General features: G+C 55.6%; 14 protein-coding genes across 14 annotated transcripts; 5 read left to right on the top strand and 9 right to left on the bottom strand.

Moving 5' to 3' along the window:
• Positions 1-583: 583 nt before the first annotated feature.
• On the top strand, positions 584-2,115 carry LTR77_009208 (uncharacterized protein; the record flags this gene model as incomplete). Its single annotated transcript, XM_064806437.1, has 4 exons — positions 584-647; positions 726-934; positions 997-1,159; positions 1,277-2,115. The coding sequence occupies 4 exons, from the start codon at positions 584-586 to the stop codon at positions 2,113-2,115; spliced, it is 1,275 nt and encodes a 424-aa protein (XP_064655254.1).
• Positions 2,116-2,616: 501 nt separating this feature from the next.
• On the bottom strand, positions 2,617-3,020 carry TRX1 (thioredoxin trx1; the record flags this gene model as incomplete). The annotated part of the gene is made up of 2 exons (XM_064806436.1): positions 2,617-2,803; positions 2,881-3,020. 2 exons carry the CDS (start codon positions 3,018-3,020, stop codon positions 2,617-2,619), a joined length of 327 nt encoding a protein of 108 aa, XP_064655253.1.
• An 834-nt stretch (positions 3,021-3,854) lies between these two features.
• On the top strand, positions 3,855-5,373 carry LTR77_009206 (uncharacterized protein; the record flags this gene model as incomplete). Its single annotated transcript, XM_064806435.1, has 3 exons — positions 3,855-3,904; positions 3,957-4,392; positions 4,444-5,373. 3 exons carry the CDS (start codon positions 3,855-3,857, stop codon positions 5,371-5,373), a joined length of 1,416 nt encoding a protein of 471 aa, XP_064655252.1.
• Positions 5,374-5,444: 71 nt separating this feature from the next.
• RAD18 (E3 ubiquitin-protein ligase rad18) lies at positions 5,445-7,130 on the bottom strand (the record flags this gene model as incomplete). Its single annotated transcript, XM_064806434.1, has 1 exon — positions 5,445-7,130. The coding sequence occupies one exon, from the start codon at positions 7,128-7,130 to the stop codon at positions 5,445-5,447; it is 1,686 nt and encodes a 561-aa protein (XP_064655251.1).
• Positions 7,131-7,744: 614 nt separating this feature from the next.
• Positions 7,745-8,577, top strand: LTR77_009204 (uncharacterized protein; the record flags this gene model as incomplete). Its single annotated transcript, XM_064806433.1, has 5 exons — positions 7,745-7,897; positions 7,956-8,058; positions 8,125-8,295; positions 8,353-8,421; positions 8,477-8,577. The coding sequence occupies 5 exons, from the start codon at positions 7,745-7,747 to the stop codon at positions 8,575-8,577; spliced, it is 597 nt and encodes a 198-aa protein (XP_064655250.1).
• A 387-nt stretch (positions 8,578-8,964) lies between these two features.
• On the bottom strand, positions 8,965-12,080 carry CHO2 (phosphatidylethanolamine N-methyltransferase; the record flags this gene model as incomplete). Its single annotated transcript, XM_064806432.1, has 3 exons — positions 8,965-10,333; positions 10,385-11,783; positions 11,882-12,080. The coding sequence occupies 3 exons, from the start codon at positions 12,078-12,080 to the stop codon at positions 8,965-8,967; spliced, it is 2,967 nt and encodes a 988-aa protein (XP_064655249.1).
• A 910-nt stretch (positions 12,081-12,990) lies between these two features.
• Positions 12,991-15,370, bottom strand: LTR77_009202 (uncharacterized protein; the record flags this gene model as incomplete). Its single annotated transcript, XM_064806431.1, has 2 exons — positions 12,991-15,202; positions 15,288-15,370. The coding sequence occupies 2 exons, from the start codon at positions 15,368-15,370 to the stop codon at positions 12,991-12,993; spliced, it is 2,295 nt and encodes a 764-aa protein (XP_064655248.1).
• Positions 15,371-16,866: 1,496 nt separating this feature from the next.
• LTR77_009201 (uncharacterized protein) lies at positions 16,867-17,718 on the bottom strand (the record flags this gene model as incomplete). The annotated part of the gene is made up of 1 exon (XM_064806430.1): positions 16,867-17,718. One exon carries the CDS (start codon positions 17,716-17,718, stop codon positions 16,867-16,869), a length of 852 nt encoding a protein of 283 aa, XP_064655247.1.
• Positions 17,719-18,225: 507 nt separating this feature from the next.
• On the bottom strand, positions 18,226-19,110 carry LTR77_009200 (uncharacterized protein; the record flags this gene model as incomplete). Its single annotated transcript, XM_064806429.1, has 1 exon — positions 18,226-19,110. The coding sequence occupies one exon, from the start codon at positions 19,108-19,110 to the stop codon at positions 18,226-18,228; it is 885 nt and encodes a 294-aa protein (XP_064655246.1).
• A 527-nt stretch (positions 19,111-19,637) lies between these two features.
• Positions 19,638-20,672, bottom strand: NBP35 (cytosolic Fe-S cluster assembly factor nbp35; the record flags this gene model as incomplete). Its single annotated transcript, XM_064806428.1, has 1 exon — positions 19,638-20,672. One exon carries the CDS (start codon positions 20,670-20,672, stop codon positions 19,638-19,640), a length of 1,035 nt encoding a protein of 344 aa, XP_064655245.1.
• Positions 20,673-20,925: 253 nt separating this feature from the next.
• LTR77_009198 (uncharacterized protein) lies at positions 20,926-22,251 on the top strand (the record flags this gene model as incomplete). The annotated part of the gene is made up of 2 exons (XM_064806427.1): positions 20,926-21,288; positions 21,478-22,251. 2 exons carry the CDS (start codon positions 20,926-20,928, stop codon positions 22,249-22,251), a joined length of 1,137 nt encoding a protein of 378 aa, XP_064655244.1.
• A 220-nt stretch (positions 22,252-22,471) lies between these two features.
• LTR77_009197 (uncharacterized protein) lies at positions 22,472-23,239 on the top strand (the record flags this gene model as incomplete). The annotated part of the gene is made up of 2 exons (XM_064806426.1): positions 22,472-22,548; positions 22,603-23,239. 2 exons carry the CDS (start codon positions 22,472-22,474, stop codon positions 23,237-23,239), a joined length of 714 nt encoding a protein of 237 aa, XP_064655243.1.
• A 182-nt stretch (positions 23,240-23,421) lies between these two features.
• LTR77_009196 (uncharacterized protein) lies at positions 23,422-24,531 on the bottom strand (the record flags this gene model as incomplete). The annotated part of the gene is made up of 1 exon (XM_064806425.1): positions 23,422-24,531. The coding sequence occupies one exon, from the start codon at positions 24,529-24,531 to the stop codon at positions 23,422-23,424; it is 1,110 nt and encodes a 369-aa protein (XP_064655242.1).
• Positions 24,532-26,482: 1,951 nt separating this feature from the next.
• On the bottom strand, positions 26,483-27,764 carry LTR77_009195 (uncharacterized protein; the record flags this gene model as incomplete). The annotated part of the gene is made up of 3 exons (XM_064806424.1): positions 26,483-26,651; positions 26,705-26,778; positions 26,829-27,764. The coding sequence occupies 3 exons, from the start codon at positions 27,762-27,764 to the stop codon at positions 26,483-26,485; spliced, it is 1,179 nt and encodes a 392-aa protein (XP_064655241.1).
• Between the last annotated feature and the right edge of the window lie 91 nt (positions 27,765-27,855).

Genomic DNA, 27,855 nt, shown 5'->3' with positions numbered 1-27,855 from the left:
GCTTACGGCGGAATATCGAAGGGGTGAGGTCAATTCGAGCAACACGAATGCAGAGTGGGGCGCGTCTTCTCGGGTCTCAGCCTTTGTGCATGGCCACATCACGGCAGGAACACTGGGCGCATCACGTGGGATTGTGAGATACGCTGGAGGCGATGTAATGTACGACTCCATCATATGTAACATGACAGACGCAGTCGTTGTATGAGTATATTGGAACAGATTACCTCATTACCATTGAGTTTGGCACGGGTCATATCCCAGCCACGTCTGCTTCCCCCCAGCGAGCCAGCCCAGCCCGTGCCGCCAGTTCTTCTCCACACTCGACTCGCACGAACTCTCGAGTCCACCCCTGCTCGTCGTCCGCCACGCCAGTCCAGCTATCCCAATAGCTTTACCGTCGCATCGTCAAGACATCCTTCATCGACAGTCTAGTCGCCAGTACCAGCGAACACGAAGACAGCCACGTCTGCGCGAAACCGGCACGCGTGGAGCCCATTGCGATCGAACGGCGCGTGTCTCGGACAGCAGCAAGACAGACCCCAGCGCAGCCACAGGCAGACAGGAGCTTGCATACTCCCGCGCAATGGCCACCAGACAGCTCCCCGAGGACGTCAACCCTCTGGTAGAAGACGAGAATGCGCCCGCATGTGAGTTGTCGCATCGCCCTGAGCCGGCGCACGAAGACACAGTCAGCAGTACAGACCACTAACGCCATCGCACTACAGACGAGATTCTCGTCGAGCGACGCTGCCTCGGCCAGACCGAATTGAAGGTCAAGGCCGACCATGTCGGCACAACGAATGCGACCAAGCCTGATAACCTGGGCAAGCTGGACTACGCGCACCTTCGCATCCCGCTGCCCGGCGACTTGACCAATAGCGGCATCTTCACGAAGCAGGGCAATCGCAAGTGGCCCGAAGCATACTTCTTGATGGTACGTCGAGCGCGATACGAACAACGGCGCAGGAAACGACAAGACTGACGGCGCATCCACAGAGACGGTCCACCGACGGCTACGTTAGCGCCACGGGCATGTTCAAGGCCGCCTTCCCCTGGGCGCAGGTCGAGGAAGAGAACGCGGAGAAGGAGTACATCAAGAGCCTGGAGAACACTTCGAGTGAAGAGGTTGCTGGGAACGTCTGGATCCATCCTGAACAAGGTACGTCGACGTCATGATGACCAATGAGATGCAGCGCATTTGCATTGTGTTCCGTCGCAAACACGTTGGCGCGCAAACTTTAGATGAGAGTTGAGTTTGCTGACTTTTCGCGACCAGCCCTCTCCCTAGCCGACGAATACGGCATCCGCATCTGGATCGATGCGCTTCTGGACCCTGAACCCATCACCCACGGCACCTCCGACCCCAAAAAACTCATTACCTCCCCTCCCACTTTCCGGACGAAGGACGTAATGAACGGCACCAGCAGCCCCCGAGCCAGCGCAAGCAAATCCCCTGAAGCCGACAAGAAGAAACCCGTCGTGGACGGCCGCCGCTCCACCCGCGGCAACTCCACGAAACCAGCAACGACAGCCACCCGCTCCGAATCGCCCGCCAAAAAGACCCCCGCGCGGGTCAAAGCCACGCCGCGCAAAGCGCGCAAAACGAGAGGCAAATCCACTGAACCCGACCTCCCTGCGCCGGCACCAGCAGACGCCAATGGCTCAGCCGCATCCCCCAAACCAGAAGCAAGCGACAACGACAACGTCAAAGTGCAAATCGAAAGCGAACACCACCCCTCCCCCACCGGCGACGGCGACGAAATCGACCACACCAACCTGAAAATCGAAATGCCCGCTTCCCACCCTGACCTGGAACTCCCTGAATCAGCGGAGGGAATGCTCGAGCAAGCCCGTTCAATGGTCGAAGCAGCGAACCAAGTCGACGGCCGACGCATCACCTCTCCCGGCGCCTGGTCGACGAGGGGAAAGAGGAAGGCCGCGGAGCTCGGGGAAGAAGGGGAGGAGCTAGGCATGGGCCCGGCGGCGAAGCGGGCGCGCAAGGCGGAGTTGGAGTTGCGGAAGGAGAGGTTGCGGCGCAGGGCGCTGGTGGGAATTGCGGGGAGTTTGGCTCTGGGGGCGATTGTGCCGAGTATTATGGCTGCTTTTGGGTCGTAGTCGCGGCCGGACGGTCACAACTACCGTCTACGAGGGCGTCGGAGATGGAGGACGGATTGCTTGAGATTGTTGTGTTTGTGGAGCTTTTCATTCGATACGATACCACTTTTCCCCTTTTTGAGTTCGAACGGGCGTTCGCTGGGGAGGAGGGATGGGGAGGAAAGATGGGCGGGCTGCTTGGCTATAGCTGCTGGGCTCGGGGATGGGAAAGGGAGGGGGACGGGCCTCTTGTTGTATGGTAGATCTCGAGAGTCTGGAGAAAGGACACGTAATCGCAAGGTTCAAAATGACAATTTGCACGGAGTCTGATTGCGACGTTAAAATGTGGTGAAGCATCAATCGGGCCAGCGCCCGTATTTCAGTCCTCTATCTCATCTCGTCTCATACTCATCAAGACAGCAGTACGTATCCAGGTCGTGCCGAATAGACCGCCGCTGCATGCATGCAATATCATCTCCTCCCATCATTCCATCCTCTCACCATACGCGTAGGTGAGGTATTTTACATATGGTTCTTAATCGCATTCTCCAACGCGGTCGGGTTGGCGCCCACGACCTCGCCCACCTTCTCCCCGTCCTTGAACAGCATGAACGTCGGCATGGCGCGGACGGACAGCTCCTGCGCGACGTCGGGGACCTCGTCGACGTCGAGTTTGTAGAAGCGGGCGGTGGTGTATGTGTCGCTCATCCTGTGCGAGCGGTTAGCAAGCTTTCATGCGTGATGCATCGACTGCCACGCCTGAGGGGCTTTTTGGTGGGTGCTTACTTGACGACCTGCGGCGCAATCACCTTACACGGCCCACACCACGTGGCGAAGCAGTCGAGGACCATCAGCGTGCCCTTCTCGCCCATGGCGGCGTCGAAGTCGGCCTTGGACTGGAGGTTGTGGACGCCTTCTTTGGACATTGTTGCTGTGAAAGTTCGAGCTGTTTGGAAGGTAGGAGTGGTTGTGCGGGGTGTGAAGGCACTTCGGGTAGCTGGTCGAAGAGCTGTTGGTGTTGATGTGGTGGATCTGGAGGCAAAGCGCGCGGTGGTGAGTTGGGTGGTTCGTTTGAGGGATGTGCGCAGGAGAGACATTCAAGATGTTGTGAAGAAGGGGGAGGGAGGGGTTTTATGTAGTGAAGAGGATGATTTGATATCGTAAATGGGAGAGTGTAAGCTAGAAAGTGCTGGTGTTTGTGATGAGGTGGTGGTGAGGTGGATTTGTAAACGAGTACGATGGCTTCTTTGAGCCTCTGCCTCGGGCCGTGCGGTGCTCGTTCGGTGGTGAGTGGCGAATGGGGGTTTTGGGGGGCGAGGGAGGCGGTGGTACTGGGATCTTGTAGTGAGGCTGCTTACGTACCTGTTTGGTTGTTTGTAACGAGTCTCGTGAGGTTTGGAGAAGGTGTTGTAGCTGGACGTGGAATGTCTTTTGCCGCCCGCCATGCCGTGAGCTTGGGACGATGACGAGCGACTGTCCCGCTTTGTCAGGCATCAAGGCAAAAAGGCTGAAATCACATGTCACCTCACGTGTCTCAATCTAGTCATATGAATCGTCCACATTTACTGGTTTAGAGAGAACGTGAATTTTGTGAAACATTTCGTTTAGGCTCACATGTCTGAGAGCAGTAGAGCGATCTCGTCTTTTCCAAAGTCGAACATGTCTCCAGCTTAGCGCGCAACGTCACGTCACTCTCATCTCGCGATTCCATGCTCATACTACAACCGTAAACACTGTGCAGCCTGTTCAGTACGTACAGCATGCCCACGCTTCAAGACTTCCTCCGCGACTTCGACGAAGCCTTCCGTAGGTGAATCCACCTCCCTCCCAACCCCCCTCATCCCCAACTAACAACCACCCAGCCGCGCCCGCCTAGCCTCCCTCTACTCCGACTTCCGTTTCCAAAAGGCCTCCAACCCCGACGGCTACACCGCCAACACCACCACATGGATCCGCGCTCTCTCCGCCGCCGCGCAAGCAGGCCTTATCCCCGGGCCCCCAGGCGCTGAAGCTAATACGTTTACTCTGCGATCTGGCGAGGAGTTGGCTAGGGCGCTGCAGACGCAGGAGTATGGACGACCTTTAGCACTCGGTGCGGCGATCGAGGAGGCGGTGAGGAAGAGGGAGTTTGTGGGGTTGAAGGGGTTTTTGAATGCGAAGGGGAGTGTGTATGCGAGGAGTTGGATACCCACGCCTTGGCAGGTTGTGAGTTGGACGCTGCGGCAGTTAGGTGTGGTCGGGGAGGGAGGAGAGGATCGGTTGGTTGAAGGGGAGTTCGTGGTCATGGCGAACGTGGAAGTAAGCTGATCCATACTCCACTGGTTGTACACCTTGACTGACCCATCACAGTCGGCCGCGAAAGCAGTCCTATCCCAGGCCTCTCAGATCTCCACCTCCCATCCCTCCCGCATTTTCACGCCCGCCCTCTTCACCAGCACCTTCGCCCCAGCCCTCGAAATCCTAAATCTCTCCCCCACCGATCTCTCCGTCCTCCTAACCCACCTCTCCCGCGACCGCTCCGCCATTTCCTACTCCCCTGCAACCGGCACGATCAAATTCGCCTCACCCTCCGAACCCCATTCCTCGCCCATAACAGACGAAGACGTCTCCATCGCCAACCTCCGCGCCCTCATCGCCTCTCTCGAAACACAAACCACACAACTCACAGCCCAGATCTCAACCCTCGACCAAAAAGCCCGCGAAGCCGTCACGTCAAAACAACCAGCCATGGCCAAATCCGCTCTCCGCTCGAAGAAACTCACCCAAACGAAACTCGATACCCGCACCGCGACTTTGTCCCAAATGGAAGAGATCTACGCCAAGATCGAACAAGCTGCTGACCAAGTCGAGCTCGTGCGCGTCATGGAAGCTTCTTCCAGCACTCTCAAGAGTTTGAACAAACAGACGGGCGGGGTGGAGAAGGTGCAGGATGTAGCCGATGGTTTGCGGGAGGAGATGACGACGGTAGAAGAGATTGGAGGCGCGATCAATGAGGTTTCGGCTGGGACGGTGGATGAGGGGGAGGTGGAGGATGAGCTTGAGGCGATGGAGAGGGGGGAGAAGGAGAAGGAACGGAAAGTGGTGGAGGAGAGGGAGAAGGAAGAGAGGAAGGTTAGGGAGGAGAGGGACGAGAGGGAGGCAGAGGAGACGAGGAGGAAGTTTGCGGAGTTGGATCGGGTCGTTGCTGCTGGGACGCCTGTTGGTGAGCAGAACCAGCAGGGGGACAGCAAGACAGAAGAGGAAGAGAATGCAGCGAAGCAGCGGGAAGAAGCTGCATAACCCCTCTACATAAGTACCATACGAACATCGAGCTATCCATCATCCCACCGCTCCCCCGTTTCCTCATCAGCCTACTTCTCAGCCTCCCCGCCATCAACGTCGCAAACCGGCCGACTCGGCACCGCAAACATCGGCATTTTTATAGGAGAGCTCGAGACGTGATGCCTCTGCAAATCGCACATTTCACGCGTGTTGTCTTTGAGCAGGTGCTCGTCGCGCGTCGTCGTCGTCCACTGCTGCTGTTCCTGCTGTTGTTGTTGCTGCTGCTGCTGCTGCGATTGCGACAACTGGCCCCAGTGCGATTGCTGTAGGAGAGGGGGGTTGTCTGATCCGGAGGGAGCTAGGGAGGAAGGGTCTCGGCCGGTAGGGTTGTTGGGGTGTGAAGGGGAAAATGGTGAGGTGGGAGCGGCGAAACCGGCGTTGATGTGCGGTTCGATGGGCTCGTTGGCGTTGGCCGCGGCGACTTTGGCGCGGACGGAGGAGAGGGCGGTGCGGTTGTTTTCGTAGGGGTGGTCTTGCTCATAGGTATGGTCGTTGGTGGTCTCCAGTATGGTGTCGTGGTTCTCCATAGGATGATCCGCTTGCTGCGCTGCGGCCGGGCTTCCATGACCGTTCCTATCGTCCGTCTGTAATTTTTTCCCTGGCTGGGGCTCCGCGTCGACCATATCCACGACCTCCGTCCCTTTTCCCCCTTCCTTCGACTCTTCGGCAGGACTGCTCTTCTTCCTCCGCGCATCCGCGATCAACCTGCTAAAATTATCCTTATTACTACTCGCCCACCCCACCCCATCAAAATCCTTCCGCATAATCGTACTACTTAACCCATTCACCACCGGCGCCTTTCCGCCCTGCGTCCGCTCCCACGCGTCCAGATCTCGTAAGAGTTCGCGCTGCGTCTTCTTCCCGCCGGAGTCGCAGTTGGCGTTCCAGAGGTTCACCCACTCGGTGTGTCGTTTGATGAGGAGTTGGCGGGAGCCGGTGTTGGGGATGCCGGCGTCTTCGAGCTTGAGGCGCAGTTTGCGGTCGTTGAGGAGGGAGTAGTTGAGCTCGGATATTCGTTCTGGGGCGGGTTTGTCGGGCGGTCGATTGCGGGAGGTAGTGGATATGGGGGTGCGGGATTTGGCGCGTTTGGCTGCGGCTTCTGCTTCTTGCTCTTGTTGGCAGCGGTCCAGATGCGCGTCCATTTGATCTGGCTTGATGCGTTTGCCGCAGCCGAAGAGGCATTCTACCAGTCCATCATCTGCCTCCTTCTCTGGAGAGTAGGCGGCATCCTCCCCGTCGCTGTCCTCGATCTCGATCGTCTCTGGCTCTGAAGTCTGAGAGGCAGCTATTCGTCTGCTCTTGCTCCTCGTAGTCCTCCCATCTCGCTCTACCTCCGCCACATCATCCGAGTCCAGCACTGCTCTCTTCCTTTTCCCCGGCTTCTTCGCTTGCTCCTGCGATTGCTTGTCCCTCCGCGCCACTTCCAGCGCCGCCGGCCTCGCAGCCAGAAACTGCTCCACCACCGTCTGTAGGATCCAATTATTCCGCAACTTGCTCGCTTGATCTGCTGTCTGACAAGACGGACACTTCCCATTCGCGGACAGACAGGTTCGTATGCATTTCGAGCAAAAGGTGTGACAACAGGACGTGATCATCGGCGTTTCGTAGAACTCTTTGCATATGTCGCAATGCAGCGCGCTTTCGAGAGGTGAGAAGTCTTTCAGCGGTGTCTCCAGCCAGTCTGTAGGGTCCGGTATGTCGTATGCGCCGTCCATTGGGAGGGGTGGTCGTTGGTAGTGAGTGTGGTGGAGTGAGAGTCCGGATTGGGTTAATTGACGAACGCGATATTGACGCGATCACGTGTCGGGAGAAGTGGCGTAAAGTGAGCTTAGATGAAGCTTCACCTTCTCTAGCAGGCACCGATGCGTGACTGGATCGCACCTACCCCTCCCGCCTTACCACACCTGCTCGTATCCATTCGATAGCGCGGATGCTCGCTGCCGCGGAGAAGAAGCAGTCTGACACGAAGCAATACTCTCAGCAAGGGCAGGCACGACGATGGCTTACATGTACCACGCGGATGGGTGCAGCATCTCTCCATCTCTTCCACCTCACAAGCGCACGTATCAGCCCAGTGACGTACGAAGCCGAGATTCAAGGACGATGGTGCCACATGACTTCCGTTTGTGAGAAGAAGTAAGGCAAGAGCTACTGGGCTCGATATAGCTTCCCCAAGGGCGCCTTCCTTGCGTCTGAACCTTCCATCCTTCAACTCGTCATCTGCTTCACATTCTCATCCTCCTCACTTCTCACCTCTCCAACAACAAGACCTCAAAGCACCCTCGATATCTCATACGTCACCCATTCCACCCCAAGCACAGCACCCACCATGAAGCTCCCCACCCTCGCCGCCGCAGCCCTCACCCTCCTCACCACCGCCGAAGCAGTCAAGAACACCACCCAAGAGTTCCGCCTCAAGACCCATGTCAAACCCGGCCAGAAGGGCAAGGCAGCTTACAGCGACCTCTACCTCGAAGCCTACGTAAGTAACCCCCAACCAAGAGTCAATCACCAGCCCCACGGATCTAATGTTCGAAAAGCACACCGGCGCCGGTCTCGACGATGCCGTCCTAGTGCCCAAGAAGAAGAGCGGCATCAAAGGCTTCCTCAACGGGACCAACGGTCGTGAGGGAGACATCAAGTGTAAGTCTCTCCTTCCTCCACTCGAATTCGCCACGGGAGAATCTGTACTGATGATGAGTTTTGCAGACCAAAACGTCGTCTTCGACCTCGGCACCGACTTCGGCTGGTCCCTCATCATGGCCGGCAATGTCGAGTTCTACTCTGGCTGGCAGCCTGTGCAGGTCAACGCTGGCGAAGGACCGAGCGATCCGGAGGGCGACAGTGGGTTCTGGTTCAACGGGACGGGGCTGCAGTGGAGTGAGTAGTCACCTTCGTGCTCTTGAGTGGCGAGGGTAGTAAGCTGACATGACATAGCGAGCAATCCAGAGGCGAGGCCGAAGAGCCCGACGAATGAGTTCGGAGGGTGGCTGGTGTGTGATTGGTGTATGTACACCCTCTCAAGGACCTAAGGGTAGTGATGCTAACGCTTGTTTGACAGGGCACGGCGTTCCGCAGCTCTTCTTCCGCCTGAGCTACTACGACGACTACCCAGCCCCGAAGAGCTGCGCGGACGTGTACCTCTGTCCGGAGTACATCTGAGCTCTGCTGCATCGGTGTTACTGAGTCAGTCTGTCACTGTCTCGAGCTGGGAGAGGAGGCATGAGCTGACAGAAGGAAACGATCATTGCATGAAGCATAATGTACAATCACTCAACGAAGCATCAGGCACGAAAGTATGAAGTAATGTTCAATATCACCGATCCGAAGTGTAAAGGAGCGACTTTTGTGTGTTCAGCGCTCAACTATACATCCCAATTTTCCACAATCCTTTTCGTATTCATGTTCATGTATCACATCCGTCGGCCGTGTCAGCCTCATGGGGTATCCCAAACACAAATGCACCACCCTCACTCGCTCGGCAGTTGCGTGCCAAGTCTCATATCTCTGTATGCCCACTGTTATACCGTGTAGCATCTATCTGCTCATTCACTCCTTCTCCGTCGGCGTCCCCGCCCCCGTCCCCTTCCGCATACTATAAGGCGCCAACACTTTCTTCGCCCCGCAAATCCGCCAGCTCAAATTCCTTACCGTCCCATCCGCCTGCACCACCTCCGGCGCGAACTCGATGCCGAACATCCTGCTCACGGCGTAGACGACGCGCATCGCGTACTTGCCCTCCCGCTCCAGCGTCGGGCCGAAATGCTCATCGACTGTTCGTGGCGCGACGTCCGGGTCGCGGTCGAAGCAGTTCTGTACGACAGGTAAGAGGGAGTCTTCGACGGCGGACCGGGAGACGGGGGTAGAGAAGTCGAATTCCTCGATCGTGTTCTCTTGGGCGTCGGAGGGGAAGTGCGGGATACGGATTTCGAACGGCAGAGAGATGGCCATGACGTTGTATTTGCCGTCGTGGTGGTAACGGAACTCGAAGACGCCCGAGGTCCACCAGAGCTTGTCGCCGGAGAATTCGACTTCGCCGGATAGGAAGTCTTTGGTTTCGCCGTCGGTGCGCTGTTGGCCAGAGACGCGTTGGTCGGAGACTAGGATGCCGGTGTCTGCGTTGCCGTAGTTGAGACGCTCCTTGTTCGTAGCGATCCACCGGCCTTGCGAGGAGACTTTGGTGATTTCCCTGCTGGCGTTGTCCGCGACCATGTAAAGTCCGATCCAGTCTGATTTGCTGTGGTTCAACGGCCCGGTCCACTTGACTTTGATCGGAGCGCCGTACTCGACGACCAGACGGCGGAAACTGTCTTTGCGCTTTTGCGGGAACTGGCCGTCTTGGCCTTCGCGGCCGCTGTGCGCTTGCTCACCGGATGAGATGCCGGGTTGCGTCATGTCGATTTGGAGGGAGTAGTCGTCGGGGTCGTAGCCTTCGAGGTCTGGGGCGAGGCGCTTGATGCTGATGCGGGCGGGGAATTGCTTGAAGAGGGAGCGTGAGTCTTTGACAAAGTGGTTGAAGCCTTTTGTGAGCTTAGGACGTGCGGCGTCGAGGAGATCTTCCACGAAGCCGAAGCTTTCGTCTAATGCTCGGTCGACACTGCCAGACCATTTCTGGATGGGCGAGGGGATGACGGTCTGCAGGTTCTTGGAGACGCCGGAGGTCTCGCGGATGGATTGGCGGTAGAGCTTCTGCATGTGTGGGCGCTCGACGAACTGGATGAAGCAGAGCGTGAGGCCGTGGCTGAGCAGGGCGAGGAAGAAGATGGCTTTGCTCCACGTGATGATGGCGGCGCCCCAGACACCGGCGAGGCCAATGGTGCGTTCGGGGTTGTTGAGGAAGCGATAGATGCCGCTGTAGTTGAGCTTGGGCGCTTCGTCGAAGAAGAAGTCGCCGAAGAACCAGCCGAATTCTCCAAGGCTGTAGTTCAGTTAGCGGGGATTCAAATAGGAGTAGAAAGTAGATACTCACGATTCGTAGATCTCAGTAGTCGTCCAAATCTGCAAAGCCATCAAAGCCACACCAATAACGTGCCTCAGAGTCGACATGCCGTAAGTCCAGTCCTCGGGAAGGCCATACATCTTCCACGCAGCGCAGACAAAGCTGGTGTAGCACATTATGGTGGTGATATGGTAGATTCCCTTCCATTGCCGCCAGGCTTCTTCAGCGCTCTCGCCGTACTTGACGAAGTGGCGGGTCCAGGCCTTCTGAGTTGATTGTCTGTCCAGGAGGATGCCGATGCCGATGGAGAACCACAGTCGCCAGATTATGGCGCTGCCGACGAAGAAGGCTTGCCATGTGCGGGTTGGCGGTGATAGGATGGCCAGTGTGTACATCAGTAGCTGCATGACGATTACCGAAACATCCGTGACACGGTGAAGATCGATGTTCTGCCAGCCAAGGAGATTATGGACTTGTGATGGCTTGCCGCTTGAAGTGATCGGAGGATACTCGTTGATGTTGCCGGAGCTCATCAACCGAGACTTGTATTGCGGCCGCACCTGCTGCTCAATGGGCGTCTCAGTTGGTGAGTCAGGTCGCTTGATCGGGGGTGGCGTGTTGTAAGTCTTTTCGATGTGGGGACTCTCGACGATGGAGAGGAAGACCATCTGTAGCGCATGTGCGAAGATCGAGATGAACAGCACATTGTAGCTCGCCGCCATCATCGAGATCCCGTAGTAGCCAGCATAACCGACCGAGTACATCGGATGTGGTGCCAGCTCGAAGACTCCATCGAAAGTGAGCTCCTGGTCAATGAGGTAGAAGAAGTCGCCCCAGTACCATGCAAAGTCCTTGACGACGCGGTGCGCATCAAGCTTCACCCACAAATTGAAAGCTACCAGAAGCCAGCCGCCAATCCAGCGAGCGATGGTCATTGGCAGCTTCTCACCTTCCGGCAGGCCGCCGCACGCAAGAGCGAAGAGGCAGTAGGAAGTGAAGTCGCTCATCAGGATCAGGTCGACTACTCGGCGAAACAAGAGCCAGGTGTTGTATTCCAGTGGCGCGTCCTCGAACTTGTAGTCCTTGGGAATCTTGGCTTCCATTTCACGCTTCAAGAACTTATACAATCCGGGACGAGGCTGGTTTCCGGATTCCGGGTTCTCGAAGATCTTGGACTTCTTCGCCCAGATTACAAGGCGCTTGTGGTGGGATTGGCTGTGGAGGAGCCATCCTATGCCGGCATTATAGCACAGTCTCCAGAAGATGGTCGTCACAGCGAACGTGGGTATCCGCCATTTCTGGGGCAGCAGGTAGAACAGCAGACACATCGAGCCTAACGACAACACAATAGCAAAGTCGGACGCGTTCTTTGGCTGCGTGGGGTCGAACAGCTGTGAGACCATGTCCTCGGTGTGAGGCACAGTGAAGACTACACGGGAAAGTATTAGCTGATACATGCACTTGAACTACACGCTACGAGTACAGTGCAGGAAGGGCGAGCAGGTCCTGAGTACGCGAGGTACTCACCTGTGCCATCGGGTGTCCGTCCATATGTCCGTGTGTTCTTCTCGTCTTTGCCTTTCTTCACTTCTTCCTCGTTCAGTTGTCTCACTGCTTCTTGGGCAGTCTCCGCGGACTCGGCCTTCTGCGGGGCATCAGGTTTCTGTGGTAGTCTTTCTCGAAGCCCACCGGCGTCTATACCGGTGCTGCCCTCCGGCTGGCTCATGCTTGTGGATCAGTGCCGTGCGGGCGTGGTGGTAAGAAACGGAAGGTAGAGGTATAGAGAGTGGCTGAGAGGTGAGATGAAGAACGGAAAATTACATGTACCGCATTGAAGTCTTTATTGAGGAACATCTGAACGGCAGTCCCCGCACGATCAGGTGAATCGTCGCTTTTGCAGTGAATGTTGTTCTGCCACCCGCCAGGCCGGCAGTTGTGTCGTCAAAACACAACATCATAGGCTGCATCTTGCTCGGAGGTGTCTGTTGCGAGGGCTTGGCGAGGTGGGCAGCGAGGTGGTGGGCAGCATGACGTGCCCCCTGGTCGAAAGTCATGGGGGTTTGTTCTTGTACTCTGTACTTCCATCACACCGGATCATTGCATGTGATACTGACGTGCTCGCTCGTTCTTTCTGTCTACAGTGATCACAGCATCAACGTGTGCTTTTCTAGACCTCCAGAACGAAGACGAGACGAACAACATCTGAGGCTCACAATCACCAGATAGAACAGGCCACTACTTCTTGGAACCAAACTCACTCGATCCACACCTCACCCTTATTAGCGGACACGGCGGAGCAGTGTATCCATCCGCGGAAGCCGTCAACTCCAATGGAAACATGGATATCACATGCTCGGTTAAATGATGTTTGCTCACCCCACCACAGGGCGCTGCTCTACCTCCGTACCTCGATCGACTCTGTACATACAGCTCGCCAGTATGCTGTGGAACCGCCGCGTCCAATGGACACCACGCTGAACAATGCCATCATAAAATAATGCAGTCCTCTCCAAAGCTCCCAGGATTCAGTCTGCTCCCACGCCCATGCCAGTACTCTTTACATGAACGCGTCTCGTAATGTTAACAATGTTGTCCTTGCGGACTGTCAATCTAATCCTCTTTTCTCCAGTCCGCTATCAAGCATGCCCCCCATGACGCTCTTCATCCCCTTCCACGAGAGTTGAGTCGGACAAGGTAGGTCCGAGCTGTCGTTCTTCGTCCAGGGGCTGCTGCTGTACCACGGCGCGTGAGATTTTGACAAACGCGACACAGAGCACCAGGCCGACGCCAGCAGATGCAGCTGCGTAGAGGAACGTTGCTTTGTATCCCCAGTTGGTGGCATCCTTCGGCAGAGTCCGCGTGCTGCTTGTTTGCTTCATCACAATTTCGGAAATCGAAAGTGCGAATGACATGGCCAGATTGACCAAGCTCGAGCAGACCGCACCCGACAAGCCCTGGTACCGTATTGGCTGGACCGATGAGAAGAAGACGATGGATACTGTGAAGGTCAGGTCGATTCCAACAGTAGCGCACAGCATCGATGGCATGACGAAGGACCAGTAGTTGAGCGGTAGAGGAGCCAAAGCGAGCAGCAGCGGCGCGGCAACCCAGGCGACGGCCGACAGCAACAGCAGCACCATGATCGGGACGATGTGCACCAGTGATCCGCCGATAATGCAGAGGATGATGCCGCCAACCGCCGTGGGTGTGTACCATAACGCGAGTGTCATGCCACTCCTCCCAATCCCTCCGGCCGCCGTTGTTGGACTTTTGAGGTACTGAGCTGAGTTGTACAGCCAGACTCCATAGCTGGCATAGAAGAACAGACAGGCCAGTGCGAACGGCTTGACGCTCTTCGGCTTGAAGAAGTCGAATGGCAAGAGTGGGCAGGTGGCGCGCCATCCTTCGTACCAGAACGCCGCAGCCAAGCAGAACATACCAGAGGAGAACGGGCCGATGACGATGGGAAAAGCGAAGGAGCTCCTGTCCTGGCGATGCTGGTTCGCATACGGCTCCACGGCCAGTGCGTACGACACCAGGATCAGACCAGACATGATCAAGAAGGCTCCGATCCAGTCCATCTTGAGGCCAAGCTTCTTCCTGTCTACTCTATCAGTCGGGCATGAGAGGAATGCAGTGAGAAAGGTCGTTGCCGCCAGAATTGCCGCAATGAAGAAGAACCACTGCGGCTTGTCGACAGGCAGAGCACCAGCAGTCAGGAAGCCAGCAAAGAAGCCCATTGGAGCACAACCGGAGTACAGTCCCATCACGAAGTTCCTCCTCGGCCCTTCAGGATAAATCCCTCCGACCAGGGAGAACGTGGACGGCGTGAACGCAGCAATGGCAAGTCCCTGCATCGCTCGCGAGACGTCTAGCCAGATGATGTCTCGACAGAATCCCGGGATGATTGTCCAGATTGCGAGCCACGCAACACCGGACATGAAGATGAAGTATCCGGAGTACATGTCCGACAACCTCGCGAAGAGGAACAGCGTGGCGCTCAAGATGAGCGACAGCAACGATGCTGGCCAGAAGATTCCCATCGACTCGCTTCCGCCTGGCCCGCCAACTAGCCTAGGGAGCTCGATCGCGAAGCCGGAGATCAGATATTCGGCGAGGAACTGCGTCATGGCGATGGTGAAGCAGAAGCCGATTTCAGCGGCACGATGGCGGAACTTGCTGCGTTTGATGGCTGGGGTAGTGGTTTGGTGCCTATTGGCATCGTCGTTGCCGTCTTCAGAGCCGGCCACAGTGCTCGCACGCATGTTCTCGTCCTGGATACTGGAGGTCGCCGAATCGTCCAGAAGTGCGAAGGTCTTCCTGTGCTCGCCATTGGCGTCCTCCGAATATGGGTCCGGAGCGCCTGGTCTGCGCAGTGATGATGATCTGGATAATCTCCTCCATTCAGCCATCTCCTCGCGGTAGGTCATCAGGTTGTCCAAACTGGAGAGCCGAACGAACGATCTCCTTGGCTTTGGGCTGAGCACTGGAGTTGATGGACGGCTTGACGGCTGCGAAGGTTGATTTTGCTTCTCGTTGTAGCCGTCGAGAAGTGTTTCCAGGTCTCGAGGGTTGATGTGCGGTTGCGCGGGCTGCCCATCGAAAGAAGAAGACGGGTGTGTGACAGGTCGTAGTCTCTCGAGCCTGATGTGTGGCGCAGACCGAGAGGTGGGAAGAGCTGGAGGCAGCATCGGAGGCCGCAACTCGTCGTCCGACGGTCTGGTCATCGTCCTCAACGACAACTGTCTGGGCATCGTCGATAGCCTTTGGATGGCCTTCGATGCTGGCGTGGTTTTGAGTGGCTCGCCATCACGGATAGGCTCAAGGACGCTCTGTGGGCGGTGATGCCTGGTCGAGCTGTCAGAGTTGTGTCGGGAGAGATCAGCGGTCGAGACGCTCTGTATTGAGGCCGGCCGGCCTGGTGTTGGCCTACTTGGCGACGGGTGGCGAAGTGGTAGCAATGGTAGTGGTGAGTTCGGTGATACTCTGACAGGTCGTGGGCTCGGAATTGGCCATGCTGATCCGGATGTCGTGAGGTTCGGTAGTGAAGATGGTCGCCTAGGTGGTAAAAATGCAGGTGGGTTGTCGACAGGAGGCCTTGGAGTCGTCATGGTGACGGCGAGTGTGGTCGTTATTCAATGTCTGATCCGAGAGGTAAGTCGCAGATTCGGCAAAGACAGTCTCTTCATTCAACACATCTCATGCTCGTTCGCGGTTACCGGATGCCCGAGAACTTCACTTGGTCTGCTGGAAGGCGCGTCAGGTGAAGTTGAGGAACAAGACACAGTTCAAACGTGACGGCTGTCGTCGGCAGATAAGGTAACTCCCAGGTGTGACGAAGGCCACGAGAAAGGTCTTCTTCTTATATCTGTTTGCTAAACTAGGTTTCAAGACGTGTGCAAGGATATCTGCAAGGTCCCTCATCGCAAACGGCGAGGCCAACGTTGCACCAAACTGTGAAGCAAGAACGGTTGTCGAAAGTGGAGTCCCGGGGCATCGATATGGGAAGAGTGACGAGTAGTGAAGTGAAACTGTCTTGCCAATTGTTACAGTATCGGTCTTTGAGCGAGGAGGTACATGAGCATGTCACATTCCGTCTCACCACGACTCCAACATTCTCCATCCTCTCCACGCAGTGTTCAGATCGTGCAGACACGATGCTGTTTTCTTTTTCACCGTATGCAGCTTGCTATGGAGTTCGGCAGACGTAGTCAGAACCGTTACCTGTCAAGCCCAACGCAGGGACCAGAGACCGGAGCATTTCTGGATGCAGTCGTTTCAACGTCGCTCCGACTCAAGCAAGGCTGCATCCGGATCTACACTTCCACGGGCCCAGCTACCGGTTTACGAACGTCCAGATCGTTTGCATCGTTGTGGCTGACGGTGGGTGACGAATGACAGGTCCTTAGGCGCTTCGAGAAGCTGTCGATCGATGGACAGTGAGAGGCATGACTAAACGTTGCGACGACGCCTTTGCATTTGACAGATGCGCCTTCGTTGTCGATTGACGTTTCGCATACCATCACGTCGTCGCCATTAGAGGCCGCATGAAGCCGGATCGGTCGTTTGGTCGTTCCACTGCCGTTCTGGTCGCTGTGCTCATCTATGTGACGATACTGCAACGCTCAGAAGCGTATCACATGCCTAATCGGATACCAATCGTTCTCAAGAGGACAATTCGCATGACATATTTGACAGGTGGAAGGAGGGATGCACTGTTGGATGTTTCAGACCACAGCCGAACGCCACCGTTACACAACGGCCGAGCAACCGAACGCTGTTCGCAGGGACAGAGGGGTGCGACCCTGGTCCTTGGGTTAGGCATCTGATTGCAAAACAGGTGTGTGGGTTGTGAGATGCATCAAGGGCAGGGGACAGGGCTTGCGGAAGCAACGTGCCGTGGACAGCACATGTAGCGCAGGACATGCAGCTTTGGGAACGGAACTGTGAGTATGTGAGCCGTTTTCTGCGTTAAAAAAGCTTATGTACGGGTGATGGCGACACAATGACTGCTATCGTTTCTCGATCATGCCGAACTCTCCGGCAACGTGGCCGACCGAGAGTGTCCGAGAAGACGCAGATATATGATCAACGCTTTGGCCTCTGCGATGTGTCTTCGTCGCCGGGAGCCGACTCTCGATGAGCTGTATAGCGTTCTCAGAGTAGCGTCGCTTCCTTGGTTTCATGGTTGAAGGAGGCGGTGCTGGGTTGATCATCTCGGGCACAACGTCCCTTTCAGAAGATGACGAAAGTGTGCTCAAGGAGGCCCGTGGTGCATCCCCAGACCACGGATCCGTGTTCTGGTAGACATTTGGGAACAACAGCGACTGGCCGCTGTCCCACGGCAGAGGGTGATGCGTAGGAGATTCGAAGAAGCCCAAGTCTGTCGAAGAACCGTATGGAGAGGACATTCGTCGTTCTGTCATCATCGAGTGGTCCCAGTACCGCATTCGGCCCGTGTCTTCAAAATGTGCAGGTGTCGTACATCCATACGTCTCGCGATTGTCAAAGATCGGCATTGTCGTTGCATCAAAGCCGGGCGGTGTTGGTGTTGCATTGTGTCCATCGCTCTCATACGTAGATAAAACGTAATAACACTGACATAGGTAGGCATACAACCAAGCCTGCTGCGATTCGAGGCTCTCGATCGCTTTCTTGGTCAAAGCACGCGACCACTGAGTCTTCTTCTTAACCTTTCTTGACAGCTGTCGTTCTTCCCGCTCATCCAGTTTCTTCTGAAGCTCGGCAAGCCTCATGTATTGTGTGCTGAGCGCTTTGTGGGTGTTGCCAAGCTCTCGGGCATAGTAGCTGTACTGCTGGTGGACAAGGTCACGGAGGTCCAGTTGCTGGTCGGCGTAGAGCATGTCGCACTCCTGGTCGTCCTCAAGACGTGAGTGGAGCGCCTAAGAACCGGGAACCGATGGCTTCGCTCTGAGGAGTTAATTGAATTGCTCAGGCAGTGTCCCTCGTCACACGATGGCATGAGGTAGGCTAGGGTGCTGATGGTGATCGATGGCTATCTACGAGCAGGTCAGTTGGAAGCGTCTCGAGACCGGTTCTTTGATGCTCGACATCATAGCAATTCGTCGGGCCAAGTCGACCAAAGCTACCGGACGCGGACAAAGCGACCTTTTCATTGTCCTTACTGTGTCTCAGAATAGCCAGGTCTACGTGATAGCAATACGCAGTCAGGCTGTTCACGAAAGGATCCGTCTTGGTTTAGCATCGTCTGCTATCATCTCCAGCAGCTCTGTAGACGTCGCAAGTGCACTTGCCGTTCAGTGTGAGATCGTGTGTAGAAACCCGAGCGGGAAAGCTTGAAGTCGGAACAAAGGACATGCCAGCGAGCTTGACACGTGCCACATTCCAGTTCATTGATCTAACATGCTATCCTTCCTGAACCGTGCCCTAGCCTCCTCTTTCAACCTCGCCCGCTCCTTGGCGTTCTTCTCGCTGCATAGTTGTTCAATACGGTCCAAAGACCGTCTGGTACGCCTGAACAGAGACTTCTGATCGCAATGTCGGGCCGCTGTACTCCTTGCAGGCCAACCTCCAGGATCGAGCCTTTGGATTTCGGCCGCCAGAACATCGGCGTATTCAACGACTTCTGCGATGGTGAGTCGGAGGAAGATCGGGTTGTTCGCCTTTGCGAGGACCACGGCTTTGGTTGAGTTGCGGTCGCCTTGCAAGATGTGTTCCATCTTTGGATTGTGAATAACCGAAGTGTGATATGTTTCCATCCTGTCCTCGACCTCCTGCCGAAAACAGGCAAGCTCTCGCTTTTCCTTCTTCCGGTGGATGCGCAATTCTCGAAGTGCAATTTCTTCCTCAGTCTTTGGCGGAGGCCGTACTTTCATCTTCGGGGCGCGAGAACGAGCGGAAGCCAACAGCATCAGGCTGCTCTTGTTGCGATGTCGATTGCTGAGCCCACTGACTTCGCCGAGTTTCAACTGACTGTTCATAGTACAGTCTTCAACATCCGGGCAGCCTTCAGAGTCGCTCGAGTCGTAGAGGTCATCGGAATCTTCGGAGACCTTTGATTCACCATCGCTCGGGTTCTCGTGCTCGTCGCTAGACGGTTCGTAGGACGGTTCGCAATCGGAGGGGATGTCGTCTAGGTCCTCGAATGTGAATATCTCGGAAGGGATTCGGAACATGTCGATGACTTCTTGGACCAGCGCCATATATAATCTATCACCAGCATGACTGACTGCTGTTGCGGATGAGGTGCGAAGGAACTGGAGGCAGACAGGCATGACGGGGCCTTCTTCAACAGAGACGTGCTGACCATGGGTTGATTCCGATATTGGGGTGGGCGACTGTATGATGTTCCAGAGTGTCACAGTACCAGGAAGATGTTAACTTCGTACCAAGCACTTGAGAGGGGAAGCAAAATTGTTGGGTGGTCCAGAGTGAAGTGTGGTAATCATTATGGAAGCTCCTTTGGGTGGTCGAACCAGTGACAAGCAACCACTCAAGGTTTGCCAAGCTCAGGCCAGCTTTTGAGGACTCTGCAACCACGGAAACACCGCTCGAAGGTGACGCAGAGGCTCTTGAGGACCGCTTCCACGTAAAAGTCCTTAGTCTGCTCGAATCCGCTCGGACAATGGCCTGGAAAGTTGTGGTTCATCGCGGATGGAGGTACTGCTAGCAGGGCCGCATCCCATGCCGTACATACTCGGCCGTCATCGCTGAGCTGGGACATTGCTTTAGACAAGGTGTACGAAGCCATGCTATCGGTTTCAATCGACGAGAAAAAGGTCTCGCGGCTTAGTCGTCCAGGTCAATCGTCCAGCGGCAATACATCCTCGCCCTTCATCCCCAGAACTTCGGCCACGTTACGTACGACGTCTCGCAAGGCCTCGCAAGCAGGCGAGTCCCCGAAGTTGTCGAAGAAGCTCTCACCATAGTCGCAACTCATGCCTATGCGTGGGTCAAGAGGCACAGCGCCCAAGAAAGGAATGTTGGTATCCTTGGCAAGCTGTCTACCACCACCAGTCGTCGGTCGAAAGATCTCCGACTGATGCGTACACTTCGGGCATACGAAGCCAGACATGTTCTCCACGAGTCCTAGAATGGGTATGCCAGCCTTGCGACAAAAGTCAATCTCCTTCCTGACGTCCAGTAGACTGACTTCCTGTGGAGTTGTCACCAGTACTGCTCCATCGACACCGCTCTCTTTCAAAAAGCTGTTGACACTGAGGTGCTCATCGCTCGTTCCAGGAGGCGTATCGACGACCAAGTAGTCCATCTCACCCCATTCCACATCTTTCAGGAACTGCTTGATCAGCCCATTCTTCTTCGGTCCTCTCCAGATCACAGCATCGTCCCGGTTTGGCAGCATGAACTGCACGCTCATGACGCCCAAGTTCTCACTGACCCATACCGGCTCCCAACCTGTGCTGCTGACGTGTATCGTCTCGGTCTCCACGCCCATCATCTTGGGTATGCTTGGACCGCAGATATCTGTGTCCATGACTCCGACCACGTTCTCTGCATTGCTTGCGAATGCATGCGCCAGCATGGTCGTGAAAGTGCTCTTGCCCACACCACCCTTGCCACTTAGTACTAGTATCTTATGCTTCACGCCCGACAGTCGCTCGGTGATGATAGGTATATCCGGGTCGGGTCCTTTGGGGGCAGAGGCGCAGATCGCCTGGTTAGGACACCCCGCGCAGGCATCTTGCTTGCCCGCCTGTTCACTTTCAGGACCAGGACAGTGTTCTGGGGGAGCTGCTTTCAAAGCGGGCTGCTTCCGAAGGTGCGAATCGAGGGCGTCGTCGACTGGCTGTATCGGCTCTTCGAGTGATGGAGCCATGACTATCGTGGAGTTCGATGCGCTGTAGTCGTTCCTCGCGCAAGACTGTATGACTGTGATTCAGAGGGAACAGAATGGAAGAGAGATTGAGCAAAAGTTTGAGGTCATATCTGCTGCTTGGTAATCCCGCGGTGGGGTCTTGGTGGTGATGATGTGGGAAGCCGCCACTTCGTTATCAACAACTATCTCACCAATGTCATCACTACCGAAAGGCGTCTGATGGCACACAATGCTCGGAATAAGAGCAGGCAGCATGGTGCTGCGATCAGCTCGTTGCAGCCAGATTAATTCTGTCGCTCAGTCCTTCAGACGTGGGCAACACCGCGCAAAGTCGGCACTGGCTCCTCAGTTCCTCCTGGACACCTACATCCCGCGATATCAACTACTCACGGCTCAACAAGAAGCAAGGAAACGTAGCGAGGCGTACGCGCATCTTCGGAACTGTAACCTCTGCCCTCGTCTTTGCGGCGTCAACAGATTCGAACGAACTGGGACATGCTTAATAGGGAGTGACGTAGTGGTAAACACGGTGGCGCCCCATTTCGGCGAGGAACCTACTATTCAAGGGCGTAATGGCAGTGGCAGCGTCTTCTTCTCCGGTTGCAATCTACGATGCGTAAGTCTCATCGACGAGTAGTGTGGATTGTACGATGTGCCTCTGCTTCGACGTTAGACCGAGACGTTGAACAGACTCGCAAGACGCTTGAGTTTCCTGAATGGAGTACACAAGAGCCGTCGCATTCCCTGTTATCGAACGACTTAGATACGTATCACGTAGGGAGCTGCTGCTGACATCCCGCGTTAGGTCTTCTGCCAGAACCACGACATAGCGCACCAGAAGAATGGCTTCCACTTATCGCCTGAGGAACTCGCAGACTGGTATATCAAGCTCCAGGACGTCGGTGGCGTGCACAACATCAATCTTGTTACGCCGGAGCACGTTGTGCCTCAAGTCGCTCTGTCGATTTTGCATGCGAAGGAGCTTGGCCTGAAAGTACCGATCATCTACAACACCTCTTCGTTCGACTCGCTGGCTTCTATAGAACTGCTGGACGGCTTGGTTGATATATATCTGCCAGACTTCAAGGTCTGGAATGCCAAAACTTCCCAGCGGCTGTTGAAAGCAGACGACTATGCTACTGTCGCGATGGAGAGCATCAAAGCGATGCACGATCAGGTCGGTGACCTTTGCTTCACCTCTGATGGCATTGCCAAAAAGGGTGTACTACTACGGCATCTGGTCATGCCCGGCTTCGAGGAGGAAGGCAAGCACATTGTTCGGTGGCTCTCCGAGAACGTGAGCAAGGATCTCTATGTGCACATTATGGATCAGTATCACCCGCGTGCGCATGTTGGAAAGGAGAAGCGGTCGAGGATTGGCAGAGCGGAGGATGTTGCAGAGGGGATGGTAGAGCCGGGTGGACAGGCTGCTGGTGAGCAGGGGAAGAAGCAGGTGAGGTACGAGGAGATCAATCGGGCTGTGAAAATGGATGAGGTGGACAGTGTGAAGAAGGCGGCAGAGGAGAGTGGGCTGTGGAGATTTGCTGATGCTTCTGAGCACAGCATTTTCAGTATTTGAGACGGCTGGTAAGAGGAGGCTCGGTGTATCACCGCAATCCGAGAAACCCCATCTCAATGAGCGAATGCTTAGATGAAGTGACGTTGGAACAAGCGCGTGGGTCATGTCTGCCGCTCTCGAAAGAGAACGAACTATCTGGCGTTCATCGCAACTTCACTACTGGACTACTGGTTTGGCTTTCCGCCTATTCAGGATCCATTCCAGTCTGCCCGCAACCATAATGGCAGAAGACAGTGCGAACACAACAGGCGCGACAAGCTCTGAGCCATCGCACCTGGAGATGATGGCTTTCGTGGCGTGAGTCGGTTCCCAGCTCTACTGGTCTTCGTGAACTGACACCTTACTTCGCAGGGGCCTTCGAGTCGACCGCATCATAGACGTATACATTGGCAAGAACACGGACGCCTGCCAAATCCCAGAGTCGACGCTTATCAACACGTCCCCCGTCTTTGTAAAAGCTCTGCAACATCAGCATCTCGGAGGCGACCCTCCAGACACACTTCGCTTCCCCGACGACAACGCTGGCTCTTGGATCATGCTGCTTTGGTGGAAGGCCAAGGGCAATGTGCCAACTCCGCGCTGCAACTTTCGCACTGAGACATTCGTTCAAGCCTGGATCATGGGCGACAAGTACGATATCAAGGATTTCCAGGACGACCTGATGCTGGAAATCATTGTCCACCTGGAGACGAACGTGCTAGATCTCCGAACAGCAAAACTCGCGTTCGAAAACACTGTGCCAGGCTCACCCCTTCGCACTCTGATGGCCGAAGAACTGGCGGATCAGGTACGGCAGGAAGATGGCGCCAAAGGATTCCAGGAGATCTTTTCCATGTTCGAAGGCGTCGTTGGCTTCACGGCTGAGGTGGTGGAAGCACTGGACACTTACGAGAACTGTGGCAAGGACAATCTGAAGAAGGAGAGGTCGAAGCAGCATCTCGCAAGGTTCATGGTGGGAGACGGGCCTCGTAGACGCAGCGTGCAATAGCTGGATATGTGAGCGCATCGACGAGCAAAGTGATGAGGGCGAGCAGCGACATGAGCTGGTGATCAGCAAGAGGACTGGCCATGAGCGGGATTTCGCTAGAGAGGACATGGGACATCGTATGATACAGCCTTTGTCAGCTACTCAATGTTAACTACATCATGCAGCAAGCTTCGTCGCCGTAATCATATAAAGTCTCCATCTCCGAAACCGCCGAATGGATTAGGTGGTCCACCTCCTGGCGGCCTGCCACCCATCCCAGCACCGCGTGGATGACCACCCATGCCCGGCCCGACTGGATCATATCTGCTTCCCGGCGGCGCTCGCGGGTCGTAGCCTCCTTGCCCTTGCCCTGCGAACAGCGGATCGTCGAACGTCGGATGCATCCCACCTCCACCGCCTGGACGTGCTAGCCCTGGCCCCACACCGCCATACATTGGATCGCGTGGTCCCAGCCCTTGCGGGTACAAGTCTCTGTCGCCGTAATGGGGCAGGCCAGGTCCAGGCACTCCACCTCGAGGCGGACGCAGTGTCTCGTATTCGTCCTCGAACCCAGGCATCGGCTCTGGTATCGGTCTGCGTGGTGGCATCGCAAGCGGATCGTGGAGTGGCCGTGGCCGAGCTGGCGGATCTCGATCGTCTCGTAGTGGGTCGTAGATAGGTTGTTGAGGCTCGCGCGGGCGTTGTGGGTCTGTTCGTGATGACTGTCCTGCCCTATTCTCCTCGTAGCCCTCCTTTTGCAAGCTCGGTATGAGCTTCTGAATCACGTTCAATTGCATCATGCTGCCAAAATCGCTCAACCTGCCAGCTGAGATGAACACATCCGTCAGACTTCTGCTCGCCTCCTCTTGGTTCTTCTCTTCTGATACCGGGGTGGCTGGGAGATTGCCCTCTGACACGTAATCTCGTGCTGTGATGTCGAAACTGCAAGTCTTGTCGTCGCCCATTCCCATGCCCATGATAATCGCTTTGTTGGCCATCCTGCTGATCTTGAGCAGGTATTGCATGCTACTCTGGGTATGAGCATATCTGAAGCTGTAGCTTCCGCTGTTGGCGTTCCATTCTGAGGGTAAAGGTTGCGGGTTTGACGGATCTGAGTCGGCTTCGATGCGGTGGTCTTCCCCCAGGCCAACAAGGCGGAAGCCGACTGCTAGCATGCTCGCATGTGCAGCCAGTGCGATGGAATCGAAGGCATTATTGAGTTGTGGTGAGGCGTCTCGCGGGAGCGACTGGGCCATGTAGCGGCTCAGTGATGTGGTGGAGAGGACGTTGGTGGGGGAGGAGTTGTTCGCCATTGCGGCTTCGCGCGGTGTCTTAGGTGACTATGTGAGGCCTTCTCGCTTCTTGTCAAAGGTCGGGATGTTGTTTTGGTGGAACTCGACGATCTGATGTTGCAGATTGTGTTTGCAAGGCGAGATAGAAGTGATGCTACTGGTGATGATCGAAGAAGCGTAGGCCACAACGATGACGAACACTAGCGCACGATAAGCGAAAACCTTGTCCCCGCATTGTCACATGCGTGGAGAAAGTGAATGAGTGACCACAGGAGGTTGTGTCTGTATTTGCATGGACTACTGATGAGAAGGGCAAGCGAATGCTTGCAGTCGATAACGATAGGCACACGACAGCCGCCTGGCCCTGGGAAGAGTTCACAAGAACGATGCATCGGACGGCCTCGCGAGGTTGCTGGACCATCTCGGCTTAGAGGTTCAGGCGATGCCAACAGCCAACCTCGACATGGCAAGTAAGATGATTCAGTGAGACAGAGAGGATGATTGAGGACCAGAAAAAGGCCAATGAAGTACTAGATCAATAAACCTGCTTGGACCAATATACTCCAACGACGTCTCCTTCCCGGACCGCCTCCTCCTAGGTTAGTAGGTGACTCGACCACTACGCTAGGATGCTAGACATGACGCTTCGTCAACTGCACCCGCCCTTCCCGCAAAAGTAAACGCCTCCGTTGGTGATACAGCACTTGTACCCGGACTTGCAACATCCATTGTAACAGCAGCTCGCCGGCTTCTTGCAAGCCACAGTCTGCAGGCTCACCGCGCAACACCTCAACTTGTTCTTCGGGACGTTGAAGCATCGATTCCAGTTCGGACAGCAAGACTTCCCGGTGCAGGTACAGGAAGCTCTGGTGTCGAGGGTGTCGAAGAGAGCCTCTGTGGACCTGCGGTTGAGAGATATGTCGAGCGGTTCGGCGTTGCCATCGACTTCGAACGCCTCCTGGTCTTCGAAAGTATCGAGATGGGGGAGGTTGCTGCGTTTCCATGCGGCATCCGGGAGGAACTCGTCGAGAGTGTTGCCCCAGTCGGTGTCGACGGCGACAGCGAAAGTCGAGGCTGCGAAGAAGAGTGGTGCGAGTAGAAGGAGCTTCATGTTGCTACTTTCTCAGCCTTCTTTGGAGAGATGAGATGGTTCAAGTGGCAGTCCAGCGGATTTTCGAAAGGTTTGGAGTCAAAAGAGACGCGAGGCTGGCTGCCCCCGCTTGCGGTGGCCCTTCTTATATGCCAGCACGACCTGGTAGCCTCGTAGCCTCGTAGCCTTGCCATACCGCCAAGTATGCCAATACGTATTGCCCCATACACAGCATCGTGAGTCGTTCTTACGAGCAAATCAGAGGTTTCGATCTAGTGGCGTGACTCCCGAGCAGTCAAGCCAACGCCAAAGGTGGCCAAGCTGTATTGAAGCCAAGAGGTTTCATGTTGCGGTCGGAGCATAGAGAGTATGCAGAGCGCAGCTGTGAACAATTCCAGCTCCGTCTGCTCGCCTTGTTGTAGTCATACCATATACTATGAAATCAGGACGATGTGTCCAGAGATCAAGGCCTCCCATCGGGCGCTTAGAACAGCAGAACATGTGGTCTGGGCTTCGATAAACCTGGCACGGGGAGAACGGAACGTCGTACCACCCCAGCGCCGCCATTCTCTTAGCTTGGTCTAACACCGAGCTTGAATCGCAGCGGTCGCAGGGACACAACCCAACGGCCGGCAGACGGAACAATGTCGTGGGCGTGCCCTTCTTCATTCCAACCAAGTTGCGATCTTCCAACATGGTGATTGTGAAATCATTTCAAATCTAGTCTTGTGATTCGCTAAAAGAACAATCAATTCTTGCCTCTCCAATTTGACGCCAGTCCATGCTCTACCCAAAACACCGACGGCCGCTCAAGCGAGATCGAGCCGCTGCAATGATTCCTCCCGTCTATTGATCGTCAGGCGAGCGCTTTCGATTGTTGCTCTAGCCGACGAACTCCGGGACTTGATCCCACGAACTCGGTGGCGCGGAAGAGTCTTCTCGTTTCCACCGTTGTGTTGACCTCCTCACCATTGATGCGCTCGAAGCCCGGCGGCTTTGGGAAGGGCGCTTCTTGACGTCTAGTCGTTGCGGACAGCCGTCGTCCTCGTGTCTGGCAGAAACGTCAGCGATCGTGCAGATGAGAGATTAGAAGGCATCGCATACCTCCTCAGTGTATCTCTGCGCGCGAACGAGCTGCCACAGCGATGGCAGACATGGTTGCGCTCTTTGAGGTGTACCTGTGAACAGTCAGTGATGGCTCACACGTCATGCTGCCTGCGAAACTTACACTTCGCTGGTGCCTTACAAGGTCTGTCCGCCTCACGAAGCGTTTGTCGCAAGAGCTGTAAGGACACAAATGTGGATGGCTCCGGTGAGGATCGTGCGTCTCCATGTGCGCTCGAAGATTATAGGCTCGCTGGAAGAGCTGACCGCACTGCTCGCAGGAGCAGGTGGCCGTCTCTGGGTTCGTGTATGCTCGCTTCTTCCTGTCCCTGCCTTCGTCCTCCGATGATGCTCTGCGACGACCTATTCGTGCTACTGGTGATCCGAGAGCACCGTCAGAAGAGTGGAAAGCTACTTCTGCAGGCTCAGGCTTGACGTCCTCGGGAGGTTGCATGATAAGGTCTCCAGGATTCACTACCAGCTCTCGAGTTCGATATGCTCTCTCAGCTGGGTATTGGATTCGTGGTATTGACGGCTCTGTTGACTGCTCAACTTTGATTTGTGGAGAGTCGGCCGAGCGCAGAACACTGTCTGATCGCGCATATGGAGAGGACACAGCCGATGCGTGCGAGCTTGGGACATACTCCGACACGGCGGGCGAGCAATCGTAAACAGCTGCTTGACGAGGGGCAAGCTGGGCATGGTCCCAGAGTGCGTCAGGCATCAAGGTGGAAAGCGGATTGCAGCTGCCATCGTTCCATTGCTGTGACTGAACCCGTTGTCGATAGAACGGGGCTGGCTGGGCGACGCCGAATTGACTTGGCCAGGTCAAAGGAGCCGGGTCGCGTGCCATGCCCATCTCCAAATATGACTGAGCAGCGGTACCCGGCAAGTAAGGAAGACCAAGGCCATACAGGCGGCCAGTCCTGTACGGCGATTGCTGCTGGTAAGCGTATGTGTAGTCCGCGGAGACATTGTCCTCGTTCCAAGCTTGCTGTTGCGGAGTCGTGAAGTGCGAAGATGGAGGTATGGGTATATCACCGCTCGGGAAGTAACTCATGGCGTCCAAGATCTGTCTGGTTGATGCAGGTCTGCGTGACCCGAAACGGAATGGAAGATATAGCAATCATCAGAAAGTGTGCGGCGTAAGA

Source organism: Saxophila tyrrhenica (assembly GCF_035928015.1).
Source record: "Saxophila tyrrhenica strain CCFEE 5935 chromosome Unknown scaffold_17, whole genome shotgun sequence".
NCBI lineage: Eukaryota > Fungi > Ascomycota > Dothideomycetes > Mycosphaerellales > Extremaceae > Saxophila > Saxophila tyrrhenica.
The sequence above is the reverse complement of the archived record's forward strand: the minus strand, read 5'-3'. Positions and strand labels throughout refer to the sequence as shown.